Source organism: Monodelphis domestica, chromosome 1, assembly GCF_027887165.1.
Source record: "Monodelphis domestica isolate mMonDom1 chromosome 1, mMonDom1.pri, whole genome shotgun sequence".
In the NCBI taxonomy this organism is placed as follows: Eukaryota; Metazoa; Chordata; class Mammalia; order Didelphimorphia; family Didelphidae; genus Monodelphis; species Monodelphis domestica.
The window spans coordinates 134,393,352-134,417,014 of record NC_077227.1 but is presented as its reverse complement, the minus strand read 5'-3'; the positions used below and the strand labels follow the sequence as shown (position 1 = coordinate 134,417,014).

Below are 23,663 nucleotides of genomic sequence, written 5' to 3'. Positions count from 1 at the left end.
AAATACTTAAGGCATCACTATGAGACTCTATTAGAGATAAGGATTTGACTTGTGATTTCACTAATACAGAAAGTTCCTAATTAGCAAACTTCCTCCAACATGCAGGTCTGCATGATCACCATCTGTGCAACTAATTGTTTTAGAGATTTGCCCAGCACATTGAGAGGTCAAATGTCCTTTCCCAGCTCACACAGCCAGTATGTATCCAAGACTAGACTTATATTCCCAGGTCTTCTTGACTTCAAAAACAGCTTTCAACCCAGATACGCTATGCAGTCTGTCTCTCAAGGTTCTATTAACCTTATTAGTTAAGCATACCACAACAACTGAATAATTGTTCTATTTTTTAAAAGAAACAAGTTTTTCACTGGGTGTCAGTGAATGTAGGGGGCTAAAGGGCCACCATTATAAGACAAGAATGAGAAGTCACCAAATCACAGTACAATGTAGGCTAGCCCAATTCTGAAAATCCTTAGTAACACTTTTTAATATACAAGAATCAAAAGTACAGCAGTTTTACAATGTAGGAAAATTTAATACATACTATATAAACAACATATTTACATCAGAAATCACTAGGACAGTGGCATTTTTCACAAATATAAATTAATATTAATTACTGTTTTAGTTAACAGGTCTTAAAAGTCCACAATTTTACAAGAAAGAGAAACTGTCTGTCCCCACACTACTGGGGGCAAATGGACTACAGCCGTCTGGATCGTTGGCACGGATCTCCTACCTCGATCACGGTAAGATCTCAGACAGTCAGAAGCTCCACGTGTACTGGGCACTGGATCAACAATTCCTGTTGACCATAGGTTTTGGTCTGTAGAATTTCCGGGTCATAGTGTAAATTCATAACTGAATCAGGTTTGCACCACACTTCCTGATGCAAAATTTCAGACATCAGGCTAGAATGTACTTAACTTTAAAATGCAGCAAGAGGTGAGAAGTTTTCACTTTTCCCATTAAAAGGCTTAAGGAATGACTGATTAGAGGGTAAGGTGGAAATATGGAAGGTAGGAGGAAGGAAGAGCAGAAAGATATTGCCATCAATCCCCACAGAGTGCTCAGCTATTTCCCCTTTGGAACTTCAAATGCTTTAAAAGTTTAGTTTTTGTTTTACGTTATCACTGAAGGCTGTATCATTTCAGCTACTATTACTTTCTGTTTACATTCAAATACTGTTTTTAAATGGGTGTGACACTACCTTTCTTTCTCTCTAGCATCACTGCCAAAGAAATCTCTCCACATCTCTCTAATTTGGAGTGCTGAGAACTCCTGAGGTTCCCATGGCAATTCTTCTTTTCTCCAGAGACATAACTTCCATCCATGCATTATTTCTTTTTGTTTTCTTTAAAAAGACCATTTTGTCACAATGATTTTGATTTTGAAGAAGGAAACACCTTTCTCCTTACCCCCTCTTGGACATAGTTCAGATGCCAAACATGTATAAGTGTATTTGGGATACTGTAGTTTACACAATCGATTTAACACTGATCTGGCCAGTATTGCCTTTTGCTACATTTTATGGCACTAAAAATCTTGACAAAAACATTTCATGAATGTGAAAAATGTGAAGTTGTTTTTTCGTCATGATGAGACATCTTTGTGCATAACATTCCTTGCCTAACTAGTTCAATGAAATCAAATATTGGTGAATATCAAAAAGTATATTCTCCAACTATCCACCCATACCTTCATTAAAGACTACTGAAAGCTGTAGGAAAACCCATAATCTGAATTCCCAAAGAGGAAAAATACACCAGGGCTCAATCCCTCACCAGCCCACCATTCTATCAGCTGAGATTAAAAGGAGCTTCCTTAACACTTTCTGGTTTGCCTTGAACAAGACAAACATGTGGATGGTGCCAAAACTATTAGCAAAGCTAAAGTTTTTTGTTTCCACAGCACTTTGTGGCTGATATAAAGGACAGAACATTTCCCAATTTTCTCAGTTATATCTGCTCTGAATCCTTAATAGGATTATTTCTGACATGTGCAATATGATACCGTTGGATGCTTGGCCCCAATGCTTCCACTAGAAAAGTCCAAGCTAAAGAGCCAAAAGCACCATAAGGGGAAAAAAAATTAAAAAAGAAAAGGTGCCCACCAAAAATTGCTGCATAGCTAACTGTAGAAGCTTCTGAATTATCTGTGCCTTCCATGATGACCTGGGTCACTGTTTCCACAATATGCTTAGCATGGAGCAATGGACCACAAAACCATTTCTGCTTAAGTGGCATTAAACAATGGAGGCATTTCTTGGGAGTGTCTTTAATAGTTGCCCATAAGCATGGCAAATAAGTGATGCTATTTTTCTCAAGAGATCCACAAGGCATTTCAAGGAACTTAAACTCCTAGAGTATCCCAAAAGAACAGGAGCCCAAATAATCATACTTATATGTACTACTTCTGATCTTGGTTCTTTACATCTGATAGGCTTGAATTTATTATTACCAAGTTTCATTGCGTATTCTAGTCAAATATCCTCTCTTCAACTAGTTATGACTTTGGACACTAGCATATTTAAGAATACTGATGAACTAGGGCTTAAAATGAATAAAAAGGATAGCCCTAGCCTTTCCAAGGTGGGCATAACATTTTGTCCCTCTACCACACCAATTTTCCCCCTCTCTTACCATTGTGATTCAATTCAACTTTCTGAATTAAATTTATCTGGTTCCTTTTTTCCAAATGCCTTCTTTATTAGCTATAAATCCCAATGGGTATCTTCTGCTATTATCCTGAATGCAACTAAAACACAACTGCAATGATATCAAGCCAGCCTGCAGCTAACCCCTATCTTTATCTGACCAGCTGGTTATTAGTAGATATGATTCTTTGTGAGTTCCACCTCTTTTAATATGTGCAAAAGGAATCAAAATCTAAATACAGATGTCAGTCTATTAAAATACTGAAAGCCTCTCTCATTTATTAGCACTGCTAAGTACCTCACAATGTGAAGCCCATTCAGAATCTACAGCCCAGCCTCATATGCTAGCTAGCACCAAATGTTCAATGAGTCATTTTACTGGGTGAATCAGACACCTCATTAGGGATTCAAAATTTCTGTCCTTTGCCTTCCCTCTTACTTCCCTCCCCCCTTCAAAAAATAAAATCCAAGTTAATTCCAATGTCACAGCACTGAAGTTCAGCCACAGTAGCCAGTTTTCCCCACGCTGGAGATAAACAACAGGACTACAGGAAACCAAACCTTTGAAATGTACAAAGACAATGTGGGAAAATTAGTGTAGAATGGATAGAGAGAGCTGCACCAGCGCCACTACCCTCAGCTCTTACCCTCCCTTCCTGGGTGGGCCACACTGAAATCTATTGCTCCTACATTTCTGCTAAGGACATGTTGAGAGCTCATTTAGTCATTTGAAGGGCTTATCTGCTCACCTTCAAATACTATCATTCCAGAATGAAATCAGACTTGTTTTTTTCCCCATCAGCAGCATCCATCATATAATAGTGAATCAAATCAAGCACTGTTCATTAATTCCTAAGCAGCAATCATTCATTCCCTCCCCTGACCAAATCAGAGTAAGGAAATACTGCACCTAGTTGTAAAAAACAACCACCAAAAAAGGGAAGAAAAAAAAGTTACAAATCCAACCAATTCTTGTTCTTCCTTCAAAGAGGGGTAATAACCCCACAAAAGCCCATAGATAATAATGACACCTCTTTCCTTCTGGCAGCATGGGAGGACTGCAAAAAGAATGAAAATGGAAACTATGGCAGGAGTGTAAGGGTGGTAACCAAAATCAAATCTTGACCAGAACTAACATGTAGGAGAAGCCCTCCCCACTCCCTGAAGTCCTCCTTCAGCCAGTGAGGTGGCAGCAGCAGCATGTTCGGAGTCTCCAGTTATTCATTTTGATAACTGGTTCCCTTTTGGATCAGACCAAAAAATCATCAGATGCTTGCTCACTCTTGTTCTCCTTTTTGACCTTGGATTTATGTTTTCCGAACATTCCAGTTATAATCTGGGTTGTTTTTTTGTTCTAGTGACCTATCTAAGGGAGATCTGTGATCCAAGGGGGACTTTGAATCATGAGGAGATTTCTGAGAAGGTGGTGATCGAGGGTCTGTGACCACAGGGTGTGGAGGGGGTAGTGGCTGTTTGTAGTCTCCCGATTTGTCTGTGTGGAAAGATCTGTAATGATCTGAAGGTCCCTGGCCATGGTAACCCATAGGGGGACGATGATCAGACATTCTCCGGAAATCTTGCTGGTGGTAATTTTGAGGCCTGAACTCATCAGATCTTCGTCGTTTTGAGTCATGATGATGTCTGCAAATCAAGACCCAGCAATGTTAGAACCAAGAATAAATAGTCAGGCTTGACCCTCCCTTCATCTATCCCCTCACTCCTCTCTATATGCAATCTCTCATTCAAGAACAATTCTGTAGTTATGTACCACTGACTGCTACAGGAACAAAAAAGTACCTTTCAGAATTCGTAAAAGCAGTGGTTTAATACAGCTTCTGCTACTTTGAAACAAATTGGCCAGGGAAAGCAAGTTGTGTCCTTCCTAGCTGTGCAACCCTGGGCAAGTTACTTAACCCCAACTGTCAAGTCCTTACAGCTCTTCTGCCTTGGAACCAATACCAAAATGATTGAAGGTGAGGAGAAAAAAGGGAGGGAGGGAGGGAGGGAGGAAGGGAGGAAGGGAGGAAGGGAGGGAGGAAGGGAGGAAGGAAGGAAGGAAGGAAGGAAGGAAGGAAGGAAGGAAGGAAGGAAGGAAGGAAGGAAGGAAGGAAGGAAGGAAGGAAGGAAGGAAGGAAGGAAGGAAGGAAGGAAGGAAGGAAGGAAGGAAGGAAGGAAGGAAGGAAGGAAGGAAGGAAGGAAGGAAGGAAGGAAGGAAGGAAGGAAGGAAGGAAGGAAGGAAGGAAAGAAGGAAGGAAGGAAGGAGGGAGGGAGGGAGGGAGGGAGGGAAGGAGGGAGGGAGGGAGGGAGGGAGGGAGGGAGGGAGGGAGGGAGGGAGGGAGGGAGGGAAGGAAGGGAGGGAGGGAAGGAGGGAAGGAAGGAAGGAAGGAAGGAAGGAAGGAAGGAAGGAAGGAGCGGGGAAGCCAAATAGGGATCAGCTTTTTTTTTAACCCTTACCTTCTGTCTTGGAACCAATACTGTATATTAGTTCCAAGGCAGAAGAGTGGTAAGGGCTTGGCAATGGGGGTTAAGTGACTTAACCAGGGTCACACAGCTGGGAAGTGGCTGAGGCCAAATTTGAACCTAGGACCTCCTGTCTCTAGGCCTGGCTCTCAATCCACTGAGTGGCCCAGCTGCCCCCAGGACCAGCTTTCTTACCACTAATCCATTCTCATATTCAGAAGTCTAAAATCCCATTAACTCTGTGAAATCAAATCAGTCTTATTTTATTTTAGCATGCTATGATTTGAAGATGGGCAGGAAGCAGCTAGAGAGAGCATGGCAGAGAGAGCTGCCTTGGAATTAGAAGATCTTGGTTCAGCCCACAATTCCCTCACCTATAAAATGGACTAGGATTAGCTATACCCAAGGTCTTTCCAGTTCTGATACTTTATGATTCTATTCTTTTACCTAAAACAAGGCTTGTAATCTTAAGAGCCATACACTACATAGACAATAAGAGCCAGAATAGACCCAGAGATCACCTAGTCCAATCCTCTATAATACAGTTTGAGAACCCTAATGGGGATAGATAGCTAGAGCACAGCATACCAAATTTCACTGTCTTTTTCCACTACTGATCAAAAAAGAACATTGTTCTTTATAATCTGCTGCTTTTCAGGTAGTGGAACTTGTGCTATGGACCACTGTATGATAGGGTTAGAAACAAAAGAATTAGTAACTACATATTTGTATATATTCAAATACAATTTGAACTTACAGATTTATTTCCTTTTCCCTCTAAAGAAAAAAACTGTCCTGTACTTTAGTAGCCTATGGTCCTACTTTGCATGCTTTTGTGTTAAGGCTATTATCATAAGCTGGGACAAGTAAAAAACAATAACCTAAACTAATACACTGTTGGAGTGCTTTGAATTGGCTCAACAAATCTGGGATTTAATTGGGAATCCCCCCTCAAATTAACAAAATTCAAAAACCCTTTGACCTTAGAGATCCCATTACTAGGCACATATCCTCAAGGAGATCAAAGACAAAAAGAAAAGGGGAGGAAGGAGAGGGGAGGTTAAAAAGGACTCCTATATATCAAAATATAGCAGCTCTTTTTATGTCAACAAATAGAGAAAAGTCGAGTACCCATCAATTAAGAAATGGATAAATAAATTGGAATGTGGAACATATATGATACAAAATATTATAATTCTGTAAGAATCAATAGGTATAAAGAATTTGGAGAAATGTGATAATACTGGTATGAATTACTATAGAGGAAAGTAAATAGAACCAGGAAAGCAATATACAGAGGAACTACAACTATGTTGAAAAGAATAATTAATGAAACTGAGCAATAGATAATTATAATCGCATCTTCACGCCAGAGAAGATGTGAGACAATTCAGCAACTGACTTCTCTTAGAGCAGTGAGAGACAATGGAGGTAGAAAAAGTTAAGACTTTTGGTCAGGGCTATCAAGTATACTTGCTTAAATACTTTTTTTTTCCCTTTTGTCATGAGGGAAGCTCATGAGGGAAGCATAGAACATACTGTATGAAAATGACTGTGATATAAAAACAAGTGGTATTTTTAAAAACCTTAAATAACAAGAAAAAAAAGTTACTCAGACAGAATCTTCCATAGCCCTAGAGTTCACCAGCCACACTTTCTTCAAAGTTATAAATGACTCACATTACCTGATACAGCTAGTCTTTAATGACTACTGTATCTAGTCATCTGGTATCTCTCTGTACCACTTACTTGGCATTTTTAGAGGCTACTGTTCTTTACTTTTTTTGATGATCGTCTTTTCTTTTGAACATAAAGTCTAGGGGCTTACAAAATTTCTATATTCTTAGTGCATTCTGTAACATTAGGTTCTGGTCATTAAAGTACTTTCTAGCTCAGATACCTAGACCTTAACAAGAGCACTTTTTACATTTATATAATGAACTCATAGCTTGGTAAATGCACCAATAAAAATAATTTTAATATGCTCATTTTATACACAATAAATTTTATGTATAGAAAAATAATCTCCCCTCAGTTTTTTGCCCTTATTAGACACAAAATTATATTCCCTCAATACCTGTCATAATAATCTCTGTGTCCCCGATGGTCTCGATCACTGCTATATGGGTCATATGGCCTCTTGCGTGACAGGTTGTTTGGACGGTAATTACCAGAACGATGAGGTTCACCATGAGAGCGCCTGTCCCCATAGTGGTGATCCTTATACCAGTGCTGCTCATACTGATGATGCCGATCTCCACCCCAGAGCTGGTTGCTGTTGCCACCATAATTGAATTTTCTCTCTCTTTGCCAGTCTCCTCTGTCTATAGGAAAAATAATACCAATTTGGTGACAATGGCAAGTAATGATTGGTCTGCCTTTATCTTTGTCCAAAGCAAAGTTCTGGTATGTTCCACATGAATAATATTAAGTCTATTCTTAGAATTCACTATTCATTATTTACAGAGCAACTGTACCTGTCTTAAACTCCTTTTCCCAGAGTTTTAAGAATAATACTGAAGTAAGCCTAAGCCCTCTACCTCTCTAACCTTAGGAACTGTTACTGCTTCATTTTATTTATCTATCTATTGTGAGATTATAGGAAGAGTTAGGAAATGTCAATTCACTTATGTCTTGATTCAGGTGGTATTATTAATTTATTTTTGTCAATTTTGCTACTTATTGAGAATCTTAATGAACAAAGATTCCTTTTATGCCTCTGGACTAAATGATAGAAACTAAAAAGTCTGCAAGATTTTAGAAATTGTAACCCACAATAACTTTTTCTTCTTCTTGTTAACTTTCTTTGGAAATGAAAGTTTTTTCCCCCAATCAGTTTTGTGATACTGAAACTTTTGGGGGGACCGTAAGAAACAATTTCCAAGAATTAGGTCAGAGGCAGCTAGGTATCTCAGTGGATAGAGAGCTAGACCTGGAGACAGGAAGTCCTAGGTTCAAATTGGTCTCAGATACTTCCTAGTTGTGTGACACTGAGCAAGTCATTAAATCTCAATTGCCTGGTTATTATCAGTCTTCTCCCTTGGAACTAATACCTAGTTATCAATTCTAAAATTAAAGATGAGAGTTAAAAAAAATTCCATGTCTGTATAAAACACATCTTCCTTTCATGGTTAATAATTACAAATTGATTTATAAAAAGTTTAATTTAATTCATAGAAGCATTCCTTATGTTAATCCTTAGATGCTTAACATATCTTCTAACCTCTACTCTGCCAAAGGGTTTCTGTATATGAACTCAGAGTAAGTTCAGAAATATAGCTTTAATGGTACAATCCATTGTCCTAAATAAAGTCATTCTGCATCATGACAAATCCAAGAATAAAATTATTTTTTTCTTAAATTGGCATGTATTAAAAAAAAAATCTCATTTTACTAAGAAATAAGCCTGACAAAGTCATACATATGACTTATATCATGCAGGCAGATAGACAATGGAAAGAGTGCTGGGTTGGGAGTCAGGTAGACCTTGGTTCATATCTAGTCTTAGATACTTAACAGTCATGTGACCTGAGGCAAGTTAGTTTGCTTCAGCGCCTTAACTGTAAAACGGGGATCAAATGAGATAATATTTGTAAAGTGCTTGGAACAGTGCTAGGAGGTTATGTGCCAGACACATTTATCTAATGCCCCCAAAACTAATAATTACTGGTCTCTGCTTTAACTAAAAATAAAGTATTTTGCATTGTATTTAACTAACTTCTCTAACCAACATACATGAGGATGAACAAAAACCAGGTTTACTTCTTCCAAAACTATTCTACCCTTCCTCAGAGTTAACCACTCAGAGGAAAACAAGTCTTTCCCATAAGTCCCATCCCTTTCCCTCCTAAACCTTTACTTCCAGGTATTCCATTCATGCCCCCGCCCCCTTCTCCACCCCCCCCCACCCCCGCTCTAATTTCTCTTTCTAGTCTCTAGTTCAAACACACAGTATATATAGGCCACCCTGGAATTTAATGCTTCTTAGTCCTACTGCATGGCAAGCCTTTTATCCTTTTGAAATGACACATTCCAGAAACTGCTTCAAACTTTTTTTCCTCTTCCCTCAGATCCCTGAAGAAAGTTCCAAATCTGTGCCAACCAGATTCACTGCACATTGATGAATTAACTGTTACCTCATCTATTCTGAGTCAACCAAGCTGGTCCTGAAGAATCAGTATCTGAAAAATCAAAGATCCTGGACACACTCAGCCCTCTAAGAACACTAACAAAGGCAATTATGGAGGCGAGGGTCAGTGCAGAAACTAAGGTGATCCAGGTAGAGACCCAACAGGGCCTACCATCCCATCTAGGAGTGCAGCAGCAGTTCTGGCATAAAGTCTCAATTAAGGAATTAAAGATGGAGAGATGCATTAACAGAAGACAATACCCACCATTATAAAGAATTATTATTATAGGTTTAAAAATATCCAAAAACATAACCTAGAAGTTAGGTGACCACTTTCTCCTTTTGAATTCTATCTTCCTGACCAAATGCTGCATCAACACACTGTTACAGTTAAAAGAGTGGTTGCCTTAAATTGTGACCGCGAAAATATGGTTTCAAATATAGTGGTCGCCATGGGAAAATTCCCAAATATTAAATATACCCAAGTCAGCTGGGTTTTATAGAGATTTTAATTAATACAAATCAAGGAATGAATGAAAGGGAGAGAGAGAGTAAGAGGAGATAATGAGAAATGGGCTAGGCCAGCCTAGGCTTAAGCCTTAAGAGAGAGATCAGTCAGTCTTTAATCCACTCACCACAAGATTTGTCCTAATCAAGATTCTAGTGTTCAGAGAGACCCACCAGTTCAGCTCTTCAGCTCAACTAAGTTCAGCCACCAAGCCCTTCAATTCAGCTTTGGCAAGGTGACTCCCCTTCAGAGGTCTTCTGGCCTCCTTTTAAAGAGGATTTTCTCCTATGTCACCTCCCCTAAGTTCTCACATCTACCAATCACAGTAGACGTTTTCACAGGACTGTCCATTCTTAATTCACAGCTGAGTAGACTAAAACTTCACACTTCTTTTGTTAAGCTTGTCCCTTACAAGTTTGCAAGTTGCCTGACCTTTTAGTGATTAATTTGACCTTCATAGGTACTTAGCACCCTTTTGTATTAGATCTAAAAATAGACCCAGCTTAAGGGCTTTTGCCTCACTATAAGTATGAGTTAAGTACTTTTCATTGTTCAGTAAGGAGTTTACAACTTTATCTTCCCCTAAAGTATGCTTAAGTAAGGGTGGAGTAATGTTCTCACATTCCTGAACAAGTACCTTCATTGTTTAAAATGGGGAATGGTCTTTAACCAAATGTTCTAAGGTAGAGTCTGAAAATTTGTAACATTCACAAGTCTGAGAAATTTTAAGATTCACAACACTAAATAATCACTATCTTCCTGCTCTTTAAGGCTGAAGGTCCTCCAAGGCTGGTCCTGGTCCCTCTTCTCTATGCCTTCTCCTTTGCTGACCACATCAACTCCATAAGGACCATTATTTTCTCTAAGTAGTTGATTTCCAAATCTATTATACCCAGCAATAATTTCTCTCCTGAATTTCAGTATTGTGTTTTATTAACTGCCTTCTAAATAGCTCTAGTTGAATAAATCATTAGCATGTCACATTCAATATGTCCCCCAATGTTCCCTCTTTCGTTTTTTTACATCATCCTTCTAGTCACCCAAGTTAGCCACCTTGTAGTCACCCTAGACCTGCACTGGCAAACCTTTTAGAGATTGAATGCAAACTGCACCTTCAAGTTGCTTGTGAGTCCCCTACCCCCCATTACTCCAGATAGGGTTTGAGGAGCTGCTCAAATTGGGCAGCTGGACCGGGGGGGGGGGGGGGGGGGGGGAGCAACTCCCTCTAATACACCAGGGCACACATGCCATGCCTTCACCAACATGGTCCTAGACTCTTTCCTCCTCTCATCTCTCAACCAATATGTCCCCCAACTCATAAAATGTTGCCTATTCTAGCTCTACAGCTTTCAAAGCTCTCACAATTATCATGTAACTGATGTAAAAATAGAGACTTGAATCCAGGACTTCAATCCCCAGAAGTCCTTGCTCCACTTCCCCAGAATGCTTTGTAATATCACTGAATTCTCACCTGGGCTGAGATCGAGATGTGGTATTTAACCTGATTGGAAAAACTTCTGGGCTCTCTTTTCTTTCCTGTTTCCACTTGCAAGCAGACATGACTCTTTTCATAATGTAGGTGAAGTTGTTTTCTTATTCTGTATTTTCTTTAATCCTTAACCTTTAATAAACCTCTAAAAATATCATATTCCTTGCAGAAAAAAACTAATTTCTACCTGCCTCAGTTTCCCTAAATTTTAACTCTTACACTCCAGCTCACAAGTCCTACATGAGGCCCTTTCTGATCTTCTCAGTTATTAGCTCTGAATCTTATTTGAAATTACACTTTTTATAGACTCTGTGTTTGACTTAAGTACAAATATCTATTTCCTTAGGAAGCTCCTTGTTGGTAGGAACTATTTGGTTTTTTTAAATTTTCAGCCTCTATGCCTAACATGCCACCTTAAAACTTGTACATAATTAGTATCTGTAGATATGGAGTCCAGTGATCAAATAAGCCTTCACTAGAAGGATGTATGGCTAGGTGTACTAAAACCACAAACAAAAGGAAACTTCTTTTCATTTTCTGATCAATCTAATGTTTTTGGATAGAATCAAAATAATGAATTCAAAAAATTTCTATAAGAGAAAAATATAAGAATCTAAACCCAATAGCATAATTTGCACAAATGGCCAATAGTCAACCAAGAAGACTAACATCAGTTCACTGATTTGGGCAAAAAAGAGTCAAAGGGATCCAAAAAAGAAAAACTATTTCCTTAACTAACCATACAAGGCAATGAACCTGAAGTATCAAATATCTGAGCATGGTATGTTAGAAATTCTCAAAACAATGCAAAGTATTAGAGGCTACTAGATAGTAGAATGGATAAAGCACCAGACATGGAGTCAAGAAAACCTGAGTTCAAATCTGGCCTTAAATACTTACTAACTATGTGACTCTGAATAGGTCTGCCTCGAACTGCTATCTGTCTCAGCTTCCTCAACTATAAAATGGGTTTAGTAGTAGCACCTACCTCCCAGAGTGGTGGTGAAGATAAAAGGAGATATCTGTAAAGTGCTTTGCAGACTTCAGTAGTAGTATAAATATCATTAAGCATCATACCAAATCAAGTAATATTTGTTTTCTTCTTGAGGTCACAATGAAGGGAAGTTACTGATTAATAAAAGAAAAAGTACTAAGAAGGAAAAGGGTGATAAGTACAAAAATTAGAAGAAAGAAATGAAATATTTCCATTTCCTTAGTAAGGAGATAAATATCTACAGATACTCCAAAAATTAAGTTTAATAAAGAATGATACCACCTGAGTACAGAGGAAAACTCTTTTAATATCTAGTCACCTGGATCGAATTCCTATGAAAAGTTTTTAAGGAAATACTTTTAAAGCACTCAAGGGTGTATAGCCAAGATTCAGTTACTGGTATCAAAGATATAAATAATTCTTAAATTAGAATCTCATCTAAAAACTACATTGAAGGACCTACCTGCATTACTGAAATGTCTCTTGTTGGGGTGGCCATAGTTATCTCGCTGGTGCCCATGCATCTGTGGTCCATGGGCAGGAGGCAAATGCAGCTTCTGAGAGTGAAGGTTATGAGGAGTATGAGATTGAGACATCAAAGAATCTCGGCTCGAGCCTGAAGGTTCTGGACGAAATGGTTTTTTACTTCCAGACATATCATCTTTCTTCTTTTGCTCCTGAAAGGTTATAAAACAGAAAACCTTCAAAAATTAAGATACTGACTTAACTCCACTGGGCAGGTGAATTTTGCTCACTTATTATCATACCCTGCCTTGCAGTAATCTATACATTGTGGTTTTGGAAGCATATGTATAAACATATTTCATTTCAAGTCTGGCTATTCTAATAATGGTATAACTGTCATCATAATTCTGATCTGCAAGGACACTTCTAGTGGTTTCTATCTGCTATAACACCAAAGAGAAAAGTCTTTGAATTCCTATATTTAGGTACGGTCATGGAACTTATGGAAGTTGGAGAAAAACTATTAAGAGCCATTTAAAATCATAAGAATTATTATCCCTATTAAGTTAAGCAGAATAAAGAGACCATCTATGTAACAAACACGTACCAACTGACCTGCTTTTCACCACTTTTAGTATTCTCAAAGTGAACTTTAAAGGATAAAGAATTCATGAGTATTTATTGTAATGAGTTCATAACTTGGTTAATTTTGTTTACTTTTTATTCCTCCTTTCCTCAAAATATATTAATATTGCAATTGATTTGGAAAGGCAATGGATTTATAGACAGAAAATCTGGGTTTGAATCCCAGGTCTGCTACTTACTTTTTTGTGACTATGGACAATTCCCTTTATTTCTTTCTTCTTTTTTTCCCCTCATATATATGAGGAAGAGGCTTTACTGAATAATCTCTAAGATTTCTTCTAGTTCTAAATATGATAATCCAAAGTCATAATCTAAATCTTATGCTTTTTAAAAGTCCTACTCCTTCCAAGAAGCTTTCTTTGACAACTCTAGTTTACTATGAGTTTTCCTTTTTGAAAAAAACTTCATTATATTTAATTGTACTGCAAAAGGTAATATTTGATATTATATTGTTTTCCAGTATTCCATAGTTCAAACTATAAATTGCTTGAGGGAAAAAATATATTCCCATTATAATACCTCATTCAGTGCTAAGTGAATAGATAATGCTTTTTCTGATTTAACTTGACTAAATGGTTCTCCCAACTTGAGCTTCATCCAGCAGAACACCTTATCTACAAAACAGGTATGTTTCTCCAAGAAACACACCTTTTTCTGAAGCAATTATTCCAATTCAATTTTAATTTCTCCATTGCCAGAAAGGCAAGAAAAGAATCTTCTTCACACATCCCCACCTATGTTGTCTTGGAGAAATTCTTTTCAAGGATCTCTGATGAGGATCGCTTGGGAAGAATCTCTTGAGAGAGGCTCTGGAGAAGGGAAGCTCTTGGAGGACAATCTCTAAGGAGGTCTCGCTGGAGCTCTCTCTGGTGAAGTCAGCTGAGATGGAGCTGGCCTGGTGTCACTAGAATCCTTGTTTAGGCAGACCTTGTGGTGAGTGTTAAAAGACTGACTGACTGATTCTCTCTCTTAAGACTCAGGTCTAGGCCATATTGGCTTGAGGCCCTTCCTAATTATTCCTTTCCTACTCTTTCTCTCTTTCTCTAATTCCTCATTATATTATTAATTAAAAATCTCTATAAAACCCAGTTGACTGGGTATTTGAATAATTGGGAATATTTCCCTGGCGACCACCTTATATTTGATTTAAAAACCAAGACACTGTAGTGAAACATATTTTCTGCGGTCAAATTTACTCACCCTCTCTTCACAATTTATATCTTCCACTATTTTAATCACTACAGTTTAAGACCTCAACCACTTTAAATCTCACACAGCATGTATTGATTCAGATAGAGGAAGTCATTTTACTGATTCTATCTTAAACCAAATATATTCTTGCTTGGGGATAACTCCCAAATTCCATGTTCCATATCATCCTCAGAGCTCAGGCCAAGTTGAAAGGATAAACAAAGAACTTAAAACTATGATTGGCAAATTATGCACTAAGACCCATTTAAAATGGCATGAAATTCTCCCTCTGGCCCTATTTTATCTTAGAAGCAGGCCTAGAGGAGAATTACATATCTCTCCATTTGCGATGCTTTTTGGACATCTGCCTATATAGGCTAAGCCTTTCTCCCCGGCATATACATCGCTATTAGAGGGAGATACTACTATTGCTTTCTATATACAGGAATTATAGCATAAACTGCGTGAACTCCATGAATCTGGAGCTGCAGTACAAGCCGGACAACTAGACTTTTCACTTCACGACCTGAACCCAGAAGACAAGGTGTATATTAAGAATTTCCAGCGTACTGGAGCAACTCAGCCTTCCTGGGAAGGACCATTCCAAATATTGTTAACTATTCCAACATCTATAAAGGTTAGCGAGAAGGACTCTTGGATTCATTGCTCACATGTAAAGAGAGCATCTTCTGTTGAGACTGATTAACGGTATCCTATCACATGCATTGAAGATAATAATCCATTGACAAGTGGATGCTGTTTTTCAAAAACACATTAAATTCCTGATTTTTTTCTTCTCTTTCCCTTATTTTTTATTATTGCGTTTCTTTTGAATATTTTATTTTCCCCCCTTTCCTAATTTCTTATTAAAAAGGTACATACAATTAAATTTTTTTCTCTTTCTCTGCAGTAATATAAGTTTAAATATACATACTTGCTATATTATTAATACATACCCAAACAGCTTTAGACTATGGGAACCTATCATTTATTGATAAAATGTTATGGGACTATGATTAATGTTTGTGTCTGATTCCAGGAAATGAGATAAAAACAAGGAGCACAGACTTAACCTGAATAGTGCCAAAAGAGCACACAGGAAATACTAATGTGGATTTGAGGTTGCGACGCTTGACATACGTTAAGTCATAGGACTTCCTTGTATCTACACTCTTTATGAAGTACGCATACAAGTACAAAAATTTGACTATCATGCTGGCTCCCTATATCCCTGAGAATGAAAAAAGTCAGACCAGGGAATGACACTTCCCTATCAAAATAGAATTCTAGTTCCTTTCCTTCTTAAGAGTATGGCAACTTCCTGTAGTCTTGGCTGCAAATGGGTAAGTGAAATATTACTGTATTCTGTTCTACAGACTTGTGGGATAGAAATCACTTTAAATTGGACCTGTACAAGGGCCTATTATGAATTTATTCTTATTTACTCAACATTTTATATACATAGATTTTGGTATTTTGATTCTAATTATGAATTTTTTTCTTCCCTTTCTCCCAAAAGTTTAACTTTCTTCTATATTTTTTCCCTTTATATATTTTTGTTTTGTTTTTTGTTTGTTTTGTTTTTATTGTTTTTGAATTCTTTTAATAACTGACTCATATACCCTCAACACTGAACTGGATTTTTTTTACTTCGGGGGGGATTGTATTTTAATAAAACTCCAAGATTTTGAAAAGTTTTTTTTGTTTGAGAAAGATCTTCAAGGAAGAAGCTTGCTAACTCCTAAATTAAGAGAATTAACTGTTGCAAAAAGATGCCAGAAAACCTACATTACATCAAGATCAAGAATGAACCTTGGGGTGTGGTTGATTGAACTGAAGGTTGATTGAATTTATTTTGAATGTACAATCTTCTTGCAAAGGGGATTGCCCCCTAATTGGCTTTTGTCAATGCACCCAGCAAAACATTGGTTTTGATGTCTCTCTCTCTCTCTATCCTATTTTTTCCTTATCTCTAACTATTGTAATTTCATAGCTGGTATGTTTACAAGACCCATCGGACAGACTAGTCTTCCTCGGGCCTCAGGGGGATTGTGAATTTCAAAACTACTCCACCCTATTCAGACCATTCTTTAGAAGACCGGATTTAGCTATTTCCTAATCAATAACAATAGAGATACTTGGCATAACAGAATCAAGTCTTGGAAACTACATTCTCCACCCTACTCAGTGTAACAAGATTAGGAAGGGCTGCAGCAAACTCAAGATTTAATTATTTGAGAATATGGCCTTCAACAGACATGTGCAAAAAAAGGACAGACCTCTGAGCAGTCCTAGGTCAAGCTAGAGCCACCATTGGCACATGTGAGATGCAGGAAGTGAGGTATATATATATTTATACTTTAAAAGACTGAGATATATATATCTATATCTCAGTCTTTTAAAGTGATTTCAATATCACAGTTTGGCTGACCACGAAAGTTTAACGAATCCCCTCAATAAATTTCCTGAATTTTCTTGCCTTTTACTCTACTTTCTCCTCACTCAGTCAGTCCTTTTTAACAGCTAACTCATCTTAAAGACACAGCTGCTAGAACAGGTGAGTATAAAACACTTCTCTCTTCTCTTTTCTCCTTAAGTTAAATTGGAATCAGCAGTATTTTTCCCCCCTTTTAATCTTAAGGGGCAGCGGGGTGGCTCAGTGGATTGAGAGCCAAGCCTAGAGACAGAAGGTCCTAGGTTCAAATCTAACCTCAGATACTTCCCAGCTGTAGGACTCTGATAGCTAGATAGATAGCTAAATATAGTTAGCTGACCCTTATTGATTAGCAGTGAGGAAACTCTGAAAAACGGAGCCCTTGCTTCAATCTCTCACAACAAAAACAGCTAGACCACCAGAGTACAAAGCCCATTTTCCTGCTTTTGGGCCTCTAAGAACTAAATATCTCTTTGTACTAGGCACTGTGCATACACACACCATATATGTAAGAAGAGGGGACTACTTGATTATTTCAGAATAAATTACTATAGAAAGTGCAATTCAATTCTCAGATACTTCAGATTGTTTGGGGTTTTACGCATTTGACACCATGCATTGTACCAATGGGATTCGCTGAGAGCACAGAGGATAGTGAACTGTCCCAGTTTCATCATCTGTAAAATGAGCTGGAGAAGGAAATGGCAAACCACTTTTAATATCTATTCCAAGAAAATCCCAAATGAGGTCACAAAGAGAACAAAACAACTGAACAACAACAACAATTAGACCAATATCGCTAATAATATTTATGTTGCAGATTCCATATGTAGAATGAAAGATATGGGCAATATATTATTGTAAAACAATATGATCTTCCCAGGGAGAAACAAATCAATAGGTTTTTTGTTTCTTTAGATTAGGATTAAATTAGGATTTTACCTCCTCCTCCTGAGATCTTTTCTTATGAGCCATTTTGTATAATTTGTGTAGTTTCCGTGCATCAAATTCTGTAAACTTGGATACAAAAATCCACAGGTTCCTAAAAGAACAGTAACAAAATAATAGAAATAAATATCAGCTTTTTCTCTTCTTGCTCCTTATTCCCATAAAGATAGCATACCAATGAGTTTTTGAGTTGTGTAATCTACTGGTACACTCTGTAATAGAAATATTCCTCCAAGTTCTGTATAAGTAATTTAAACTTTACATAGTATTATTGACAGAGAGTTGGACTGGAAAGTCAAGAGACTTGGTGTTTATTCCTAGCAATCTGTCAGTTACCTTGAACAAATCACAATATTTTCTGGGTTTCAATTTTCCTATCTGAAAAAAAAAAAGTGCTTTTGAACCTGCCTCAGAGATAAATATGGCAAATGTCTATCAAGTGCCTTAAGGGTTTATAATAGAAAGAAAGCTTTTATACTATTCACAAGAATACCTAAAATCAGGTTCTTTCTCCCTGCTGAACTAAATTACTTAAAATATTTTTCCTATGCTTCCCGCCTCCCCTACATCCCTGTATCTGTTAAAGACAGCACTATCATCCCAATTACCTCTGCTAGAATAGACAGTCATTTCTGATTATTCCTTTCTTCCACTTCCAATATCCACCAAAAACATCACCACTTTTATACTTTCTTATTTTGAGAAATAAATCTCAATGCCCAACTGCAATCATGATCATCCAGAACCTGCTATGAATTCATGTGTGGATTATTGTGACAGCAGGCATAAGATGATGAAAAAGTTTTGGGTTTTTTTTAAAAGAACTTTGAGGCAGGAGTTTGAAGAGTGGCCTAGAGGAAGAAATCTCCCTGGTACTCATCTTCTTCACTCCCCTATCTTTGACACTTCTATTATTATTTCAAGTTTAAGCTTCTCTACCTGGCTGTTAAGGACCTTTGGATTGTTCCATAGGCATCTTAAACTCAACAAATCCATAATTCATTAGATTTCTCTCTAAATCCACCCTCCTCTAAACTTCTTTTCTGTAAAGGGTTCCACTAACTTCGATTCATGAGTTCTAAAAGTCACCCTTCCCTCTTGCTCAACTCCTATTTCAATTTGTTGTTGATGTTAATCCCGTAACATTTCTCATATGTGTTCTCCTCTTGACTTACACAGTTATTTATGTTGCTCATTTGGACTTCCATTTAGCCACCTAATTGGTCTCCACCTTGTTTCCAGTCTCTATCCCCTCAACCTATTCTCCACTCAGATGCTAAATTGATTTTCTTAAAACATGAATCTGATTATCTTTATCTCCTAATCAGATTCCTCCCCCACCCCATGGTTTCCTATTGCTTTTAGGACAAAATATGAAATTCTCAGCTCAGCATTTAAAGCCTTCCACAGTACAACTTCACTCTTATTTACAGTTGCTTCCACTTTGCATATTGTTCATTCTAGTCACTGTTTGAGCTATTTCCCATACATGACATTCCATCTTCTACTTCCATCTCTTTGCACAATTTTCTGTGCCTGGAATGCACTCCCTCCTAACTTCTACATTACAGAATCCTAACCTTCTTTCAAAGCACAGCTCAAATGTCATTTCCTATAGGAAGACCTTCCTAATCACCTCCCCACCTCCAGCTATTAGTGCTCTCTCCCTATTTAACTATTTTGTATAAACTTCTCTTTGCACAAGTTGTATCCCACAATAGAATAAAAGCTCTCTGAGGGCAGAGACTATTTTGTTTTATCTGTAATTCCAGCACCTAGCAGTGTGCTGCACATAATAGGCACTGGATAAATGTTTATTAAATTTAATTCATCAGCCATAATATGGCTCTAGCCTACCAATTCAACTTTATTCTTTACCTACATCTAGAAAAATCCTTTTGCTTTGATCTGCCAATATAACCTAATTGTTGCTTCTAGCTTGGAATGCCTTACCTTTTCTACATAATGAAATTCAACTCATCCTTCAAAGTCCAGATGAAATCCTATCTACTCTCAAGAAGCCATTTCTGATTATTCCAGAGCCCAGTGATTTCTCTTCTCTTTGAATGTCTACTTTACTTACAGTCTACCCCCCCCCCCCATTTAGCATTTATGAGTTCTCTCCTTTATTCTCTAGTTGTTTTATAAGCACTACTCTTTTTAACTTCAGCAACATAGTAAGCTTCTTGAGGGAAGGAATTGTGTTAATTTCTTCAGGATCTGCCATATTTCTATTCTGAGCTTCTAATTAATAATAGGAATAACAAGTGCTAATGTTAATGGCGGGCTGTACCATTTGTAAGGTGCAGTATATACAGTTTCTCATTTGATCCTCTTAACAATCCTGTTAGGCAAGTACTTTAGCTATTATCCTCATTTTTCATATGGGGAAACAATGTCACAGAAATGAAATGACTTGTCCATAGCCGTCAGACAATTAAAAAGTATCAGAAAAAAATAATCCAATTTTTTTCTGACTTTAAAACCAGTACCCTCTAGTTTAACATTCCAAGTCTCTGTTGCTCTATAGATACTTAGTAAATGCTGATTCATTTATCTATTAGAATTTTTGAACATTAGGAAATATGCTAGTGTCTGTCTATGCAACTACTTAGATTTTCAGTCTTTTTAAAATTGAGATTAAATCAGATTTTAAAAACATGACAGTTGGTTTAGTTCATAGAGACCATATGATAATAGCCTTAGGAAATGGGAAATAGATCTATTCTTAAGTGGATATCAGGAATGACTTTTGGTAGACATTAACTTAAAACCCTACCTACATTTCCCTTCCAAAAATGGTTCAAATATAAATGGATGGATATAATTATATAAGCTAGTTCTATTTATATATGGAATTTATTTTAAAAAATCTTTATAAAATAATTTATTTAAAAAGCAAATATGGAAAGTAACTAAATTTTATCTCCTTTGGAAAGCCTGATAAAATGTTTCCAAAGTATTACCAAATATATCTCTCAGAACACCAGAGACTTCACTCTAACTCAATAAATATTCATTTGTTTGTTCTGTACTCTTTCTATGCAAAAATATTGTTCTATTTATAAGGAGATACAAAAATAAACCTGATACAGTCCTTGTCTTAAGGAAGTATACGATTTTATACATCTTTGTGGTTATTTCATCTGAAGTTGTCCGTCTGACAACTTTTTTTTAAAAAGATAGCAATAAGAGATAAAACATAACAGAAAACTAATGTCAATTGCCATCCCACATCTGAATATATATCCTATATGAATTGAACTACATTGAAGTTGGCTAAGGTCTCTCTCAGCCCTAAAGACTCCCTCCTATGAATCCAAGTCTATATTTCTAGAAGAAACAAAGTCAGTATCACCAATCTCATTGTCTCCAAACATAAAAAGTTTTCCTCCCCTCAAACAGCTGGTTCCCATAGATTAATAGTACAACAGGTTGAGAGGACAGCTATGCCTTCAATGACACTTCATGTAGATAGATGGGGGAATAAATTCTATTGTCATTTTACATTTTTCCTATTAAAAAAATCACTTTGGCCAGTCAAAGCAGCCAAATTAAAAAGCAAAGTTCAGTTACCTCCTCCACAGTTTGATGTGCTCCTGATCAGAGTAGGCTTTAAGGCACTCTGATATTCGGTCTCCAATCTTCAGGAGGCAGTTTCGGGTGTGCTCTAGCTGTTCCTGCACAGTGAGTCCCTTGTCTGGTTTATCCAGCTGCTTCAAAGCCTTTTTCACTGGCCTCATCCTCTCTTTGCACTGGGGTAGAGCAACAGAGTAGAGATTACTTTTACTTTTACACTGAAATCTTCTACTCCCTTGCTTTTTATACACAATGATCCCAACTGAGAAGGGCCTAGACTTTTAGGGCAAGATACAAATAGCACTGTTCTCTGGTGCATGGAAAGCACAAGAGATATGTTTTGCATTTTCATCAAGTCAAATACTTCTGTAGCCAAGGAACAAAACAGGCATTTGATTTGCTAAATAAATATTTGATAGACTATTAGAAATACTGAACTCTCTCAAGTCATAAAGATTCAATTTATAAGTATTTCCATATGCACATACTTTATGTAAAAAAACTATGCTAGACACTGAGGAAGATAGAGATAATATGCATGCATGAAAAATTATATTAAAAATCGATCATGATGATGCATAAGAGAAATATTAGGTACTATGTGAAGCTCAAGGAAAGAAAGATCAGTTTAATTGGGGGCTAGGGAGCAGAAACCAGGAAAGGTTTCATAGAAGGGGAAGCATCTGATCTAAGTCTTGAAGGATATCTGAGATCTGAGTACATTGAAATGGGGGAAATGATAGATTTAATAAATGGTATAATTAAATGAGATAATATTTGTAAAATGCTTAGTACAGTGTCTGGTACTTATTTGCTTCCCCTCATAAGGGACCTCAGAATATATGATTATTGTTTTGCAACTATTTATAGGGAGGACAGAGAGCATGGAGTACTATATTTAACAGAGGGATGTTTAAGGGTGGCCAAAAGAACTGTTGTCTGAAAATGGGATTTTGATTTCTGAGGCACAATGTAAAATATGGAATAACAAATTCCTAGTTAGGGTGAGAATATAGCTGGTAAAAAGTATTTTCCTGGTGTCTGGAAATTTTAATCATAAAGCTTCTAAACTAAAAAAACAAACAAAAAAAAACAAGATAGAGAAAAACTGCCCAGGCACATCCACCAAGTTTTTTCCAAAATTTTAACTACATTGAACAAAGAATAGCAGCAGCAGAAACACACAGATGACAGAACACAAAAGTCAAGAGTGAAGTCAGTAATGAAATCCATGGTATCAAATGCCTACCAAGAAATGTGAAGATAAACTTTCTCTGATCTTCATTTTCCTGCCAATAGAGTTAAAAGGGGCAGGGTTTAGGGTGTTTAAGTAATGTCTACTGTTAAAACTAAATTGAGTGCATATGATTTTAAGAATTAAAAACAGCATCAATAACATGCAAATAAATATCTGTTGAGCAAAATAGATATCTCATCTGCTTTCTGGCATTATAAATATGATCTAATTAAAATACAAAAAACAGGGTATGGGGTAATAGCTCTATTGGGAGAAAAAGGAAAATCAAACAATTGGAACAGACTGTTGCCTAAACTCTGTACATTTATATATATATAAGCCCTGAAGGCCTTGTACTTGACTAGAGGCCTTTTAAGAAGATTGTGTTCTATTTTCTTCACTGTATTTATAATCTATCTAACCTAACTTGAAGTGAAGAACATACATAAAGCACTTCTGGTGAAAATGATTGTATGAATAGGATACATATCAGTTTTACCAAATCTATTCCAACAAAACCATGAAATCTGCATAAGACCAAATAATGATCAATAAATCCAATAAGAAACAACAGTACATTAAATTTCTATCCTCCAAGTTGCAAATAGGTCAGTCAGAAGATTATAGGTAACATCAGAGGAGGCTGTCAGCCAAAGAGCACATTAGTGCAGATAACCTTGAATGCAAACAGATTGGATATAGACACATATAGCCTACAAGAATATCCAGAAGAAGCAAGAGGAAGGGGATCCCCTTAGAAAGCTGTAAGGTAATTGGAAATACTAAAGACAGAGCCTAGTAAATGCAAAGAGTAGCACATGGTGCCATAGAATTCAGATAAGGATACCTCAGGCCCAAGGGTCCTAAATACTCTGTCCTAAGACACAAAAGAAGGCCCTGAAAGTTTAGCACTATGAATCTCCAAGAT

General features: G+C 37.1%; 1 protein-coding gene across 7 annotated transcripts in view; it reads right to left on the bottom strand.

Annotated features, from left to right (window-relative positions):
- Positions 1-437: 437 nt before the first annotated feature.
- The window catches only part of CHD2 (chromodomain helicase DNA binding protein 2), a 191,946-nt gene continuing 168,720 nt past the window's right edge, over positions 438-23,663 (bottom strand). For 6 of the 7 annotated variants that reach the window (XM_007479400.3, XM_007479402.3, XM_007479399.2 and 3 more), the window contains 5 exons: positions 21,496-21,674; positions 17,914-18,013; positions 12,700-12,913; positions 7,194-7,440; positions 438-4,297 (listed from right to left, as the gene is read on the bottom strand). In XM_007479400.3, coding sequence (XP_007479462.1) covers positions 3,964-4,297; positions 7,194-7,440; positions 12,700-12,913; positions 17,914-18,013; positions 21,496-21,674 — 1,074 coding nt within the window. In that variant the 3' untranslated portion in view covers positions 438-3,963. Of the gene's footprint in view, positions 4,298-7,193; positions 7,441-12,699; positions 12,914-17,913; positions 18,014-21,495; positions 21,675-23,663 lie in introns of those variants that run through there. The other variant, XR_008913859.1, reaches the window with a different exon arrangement.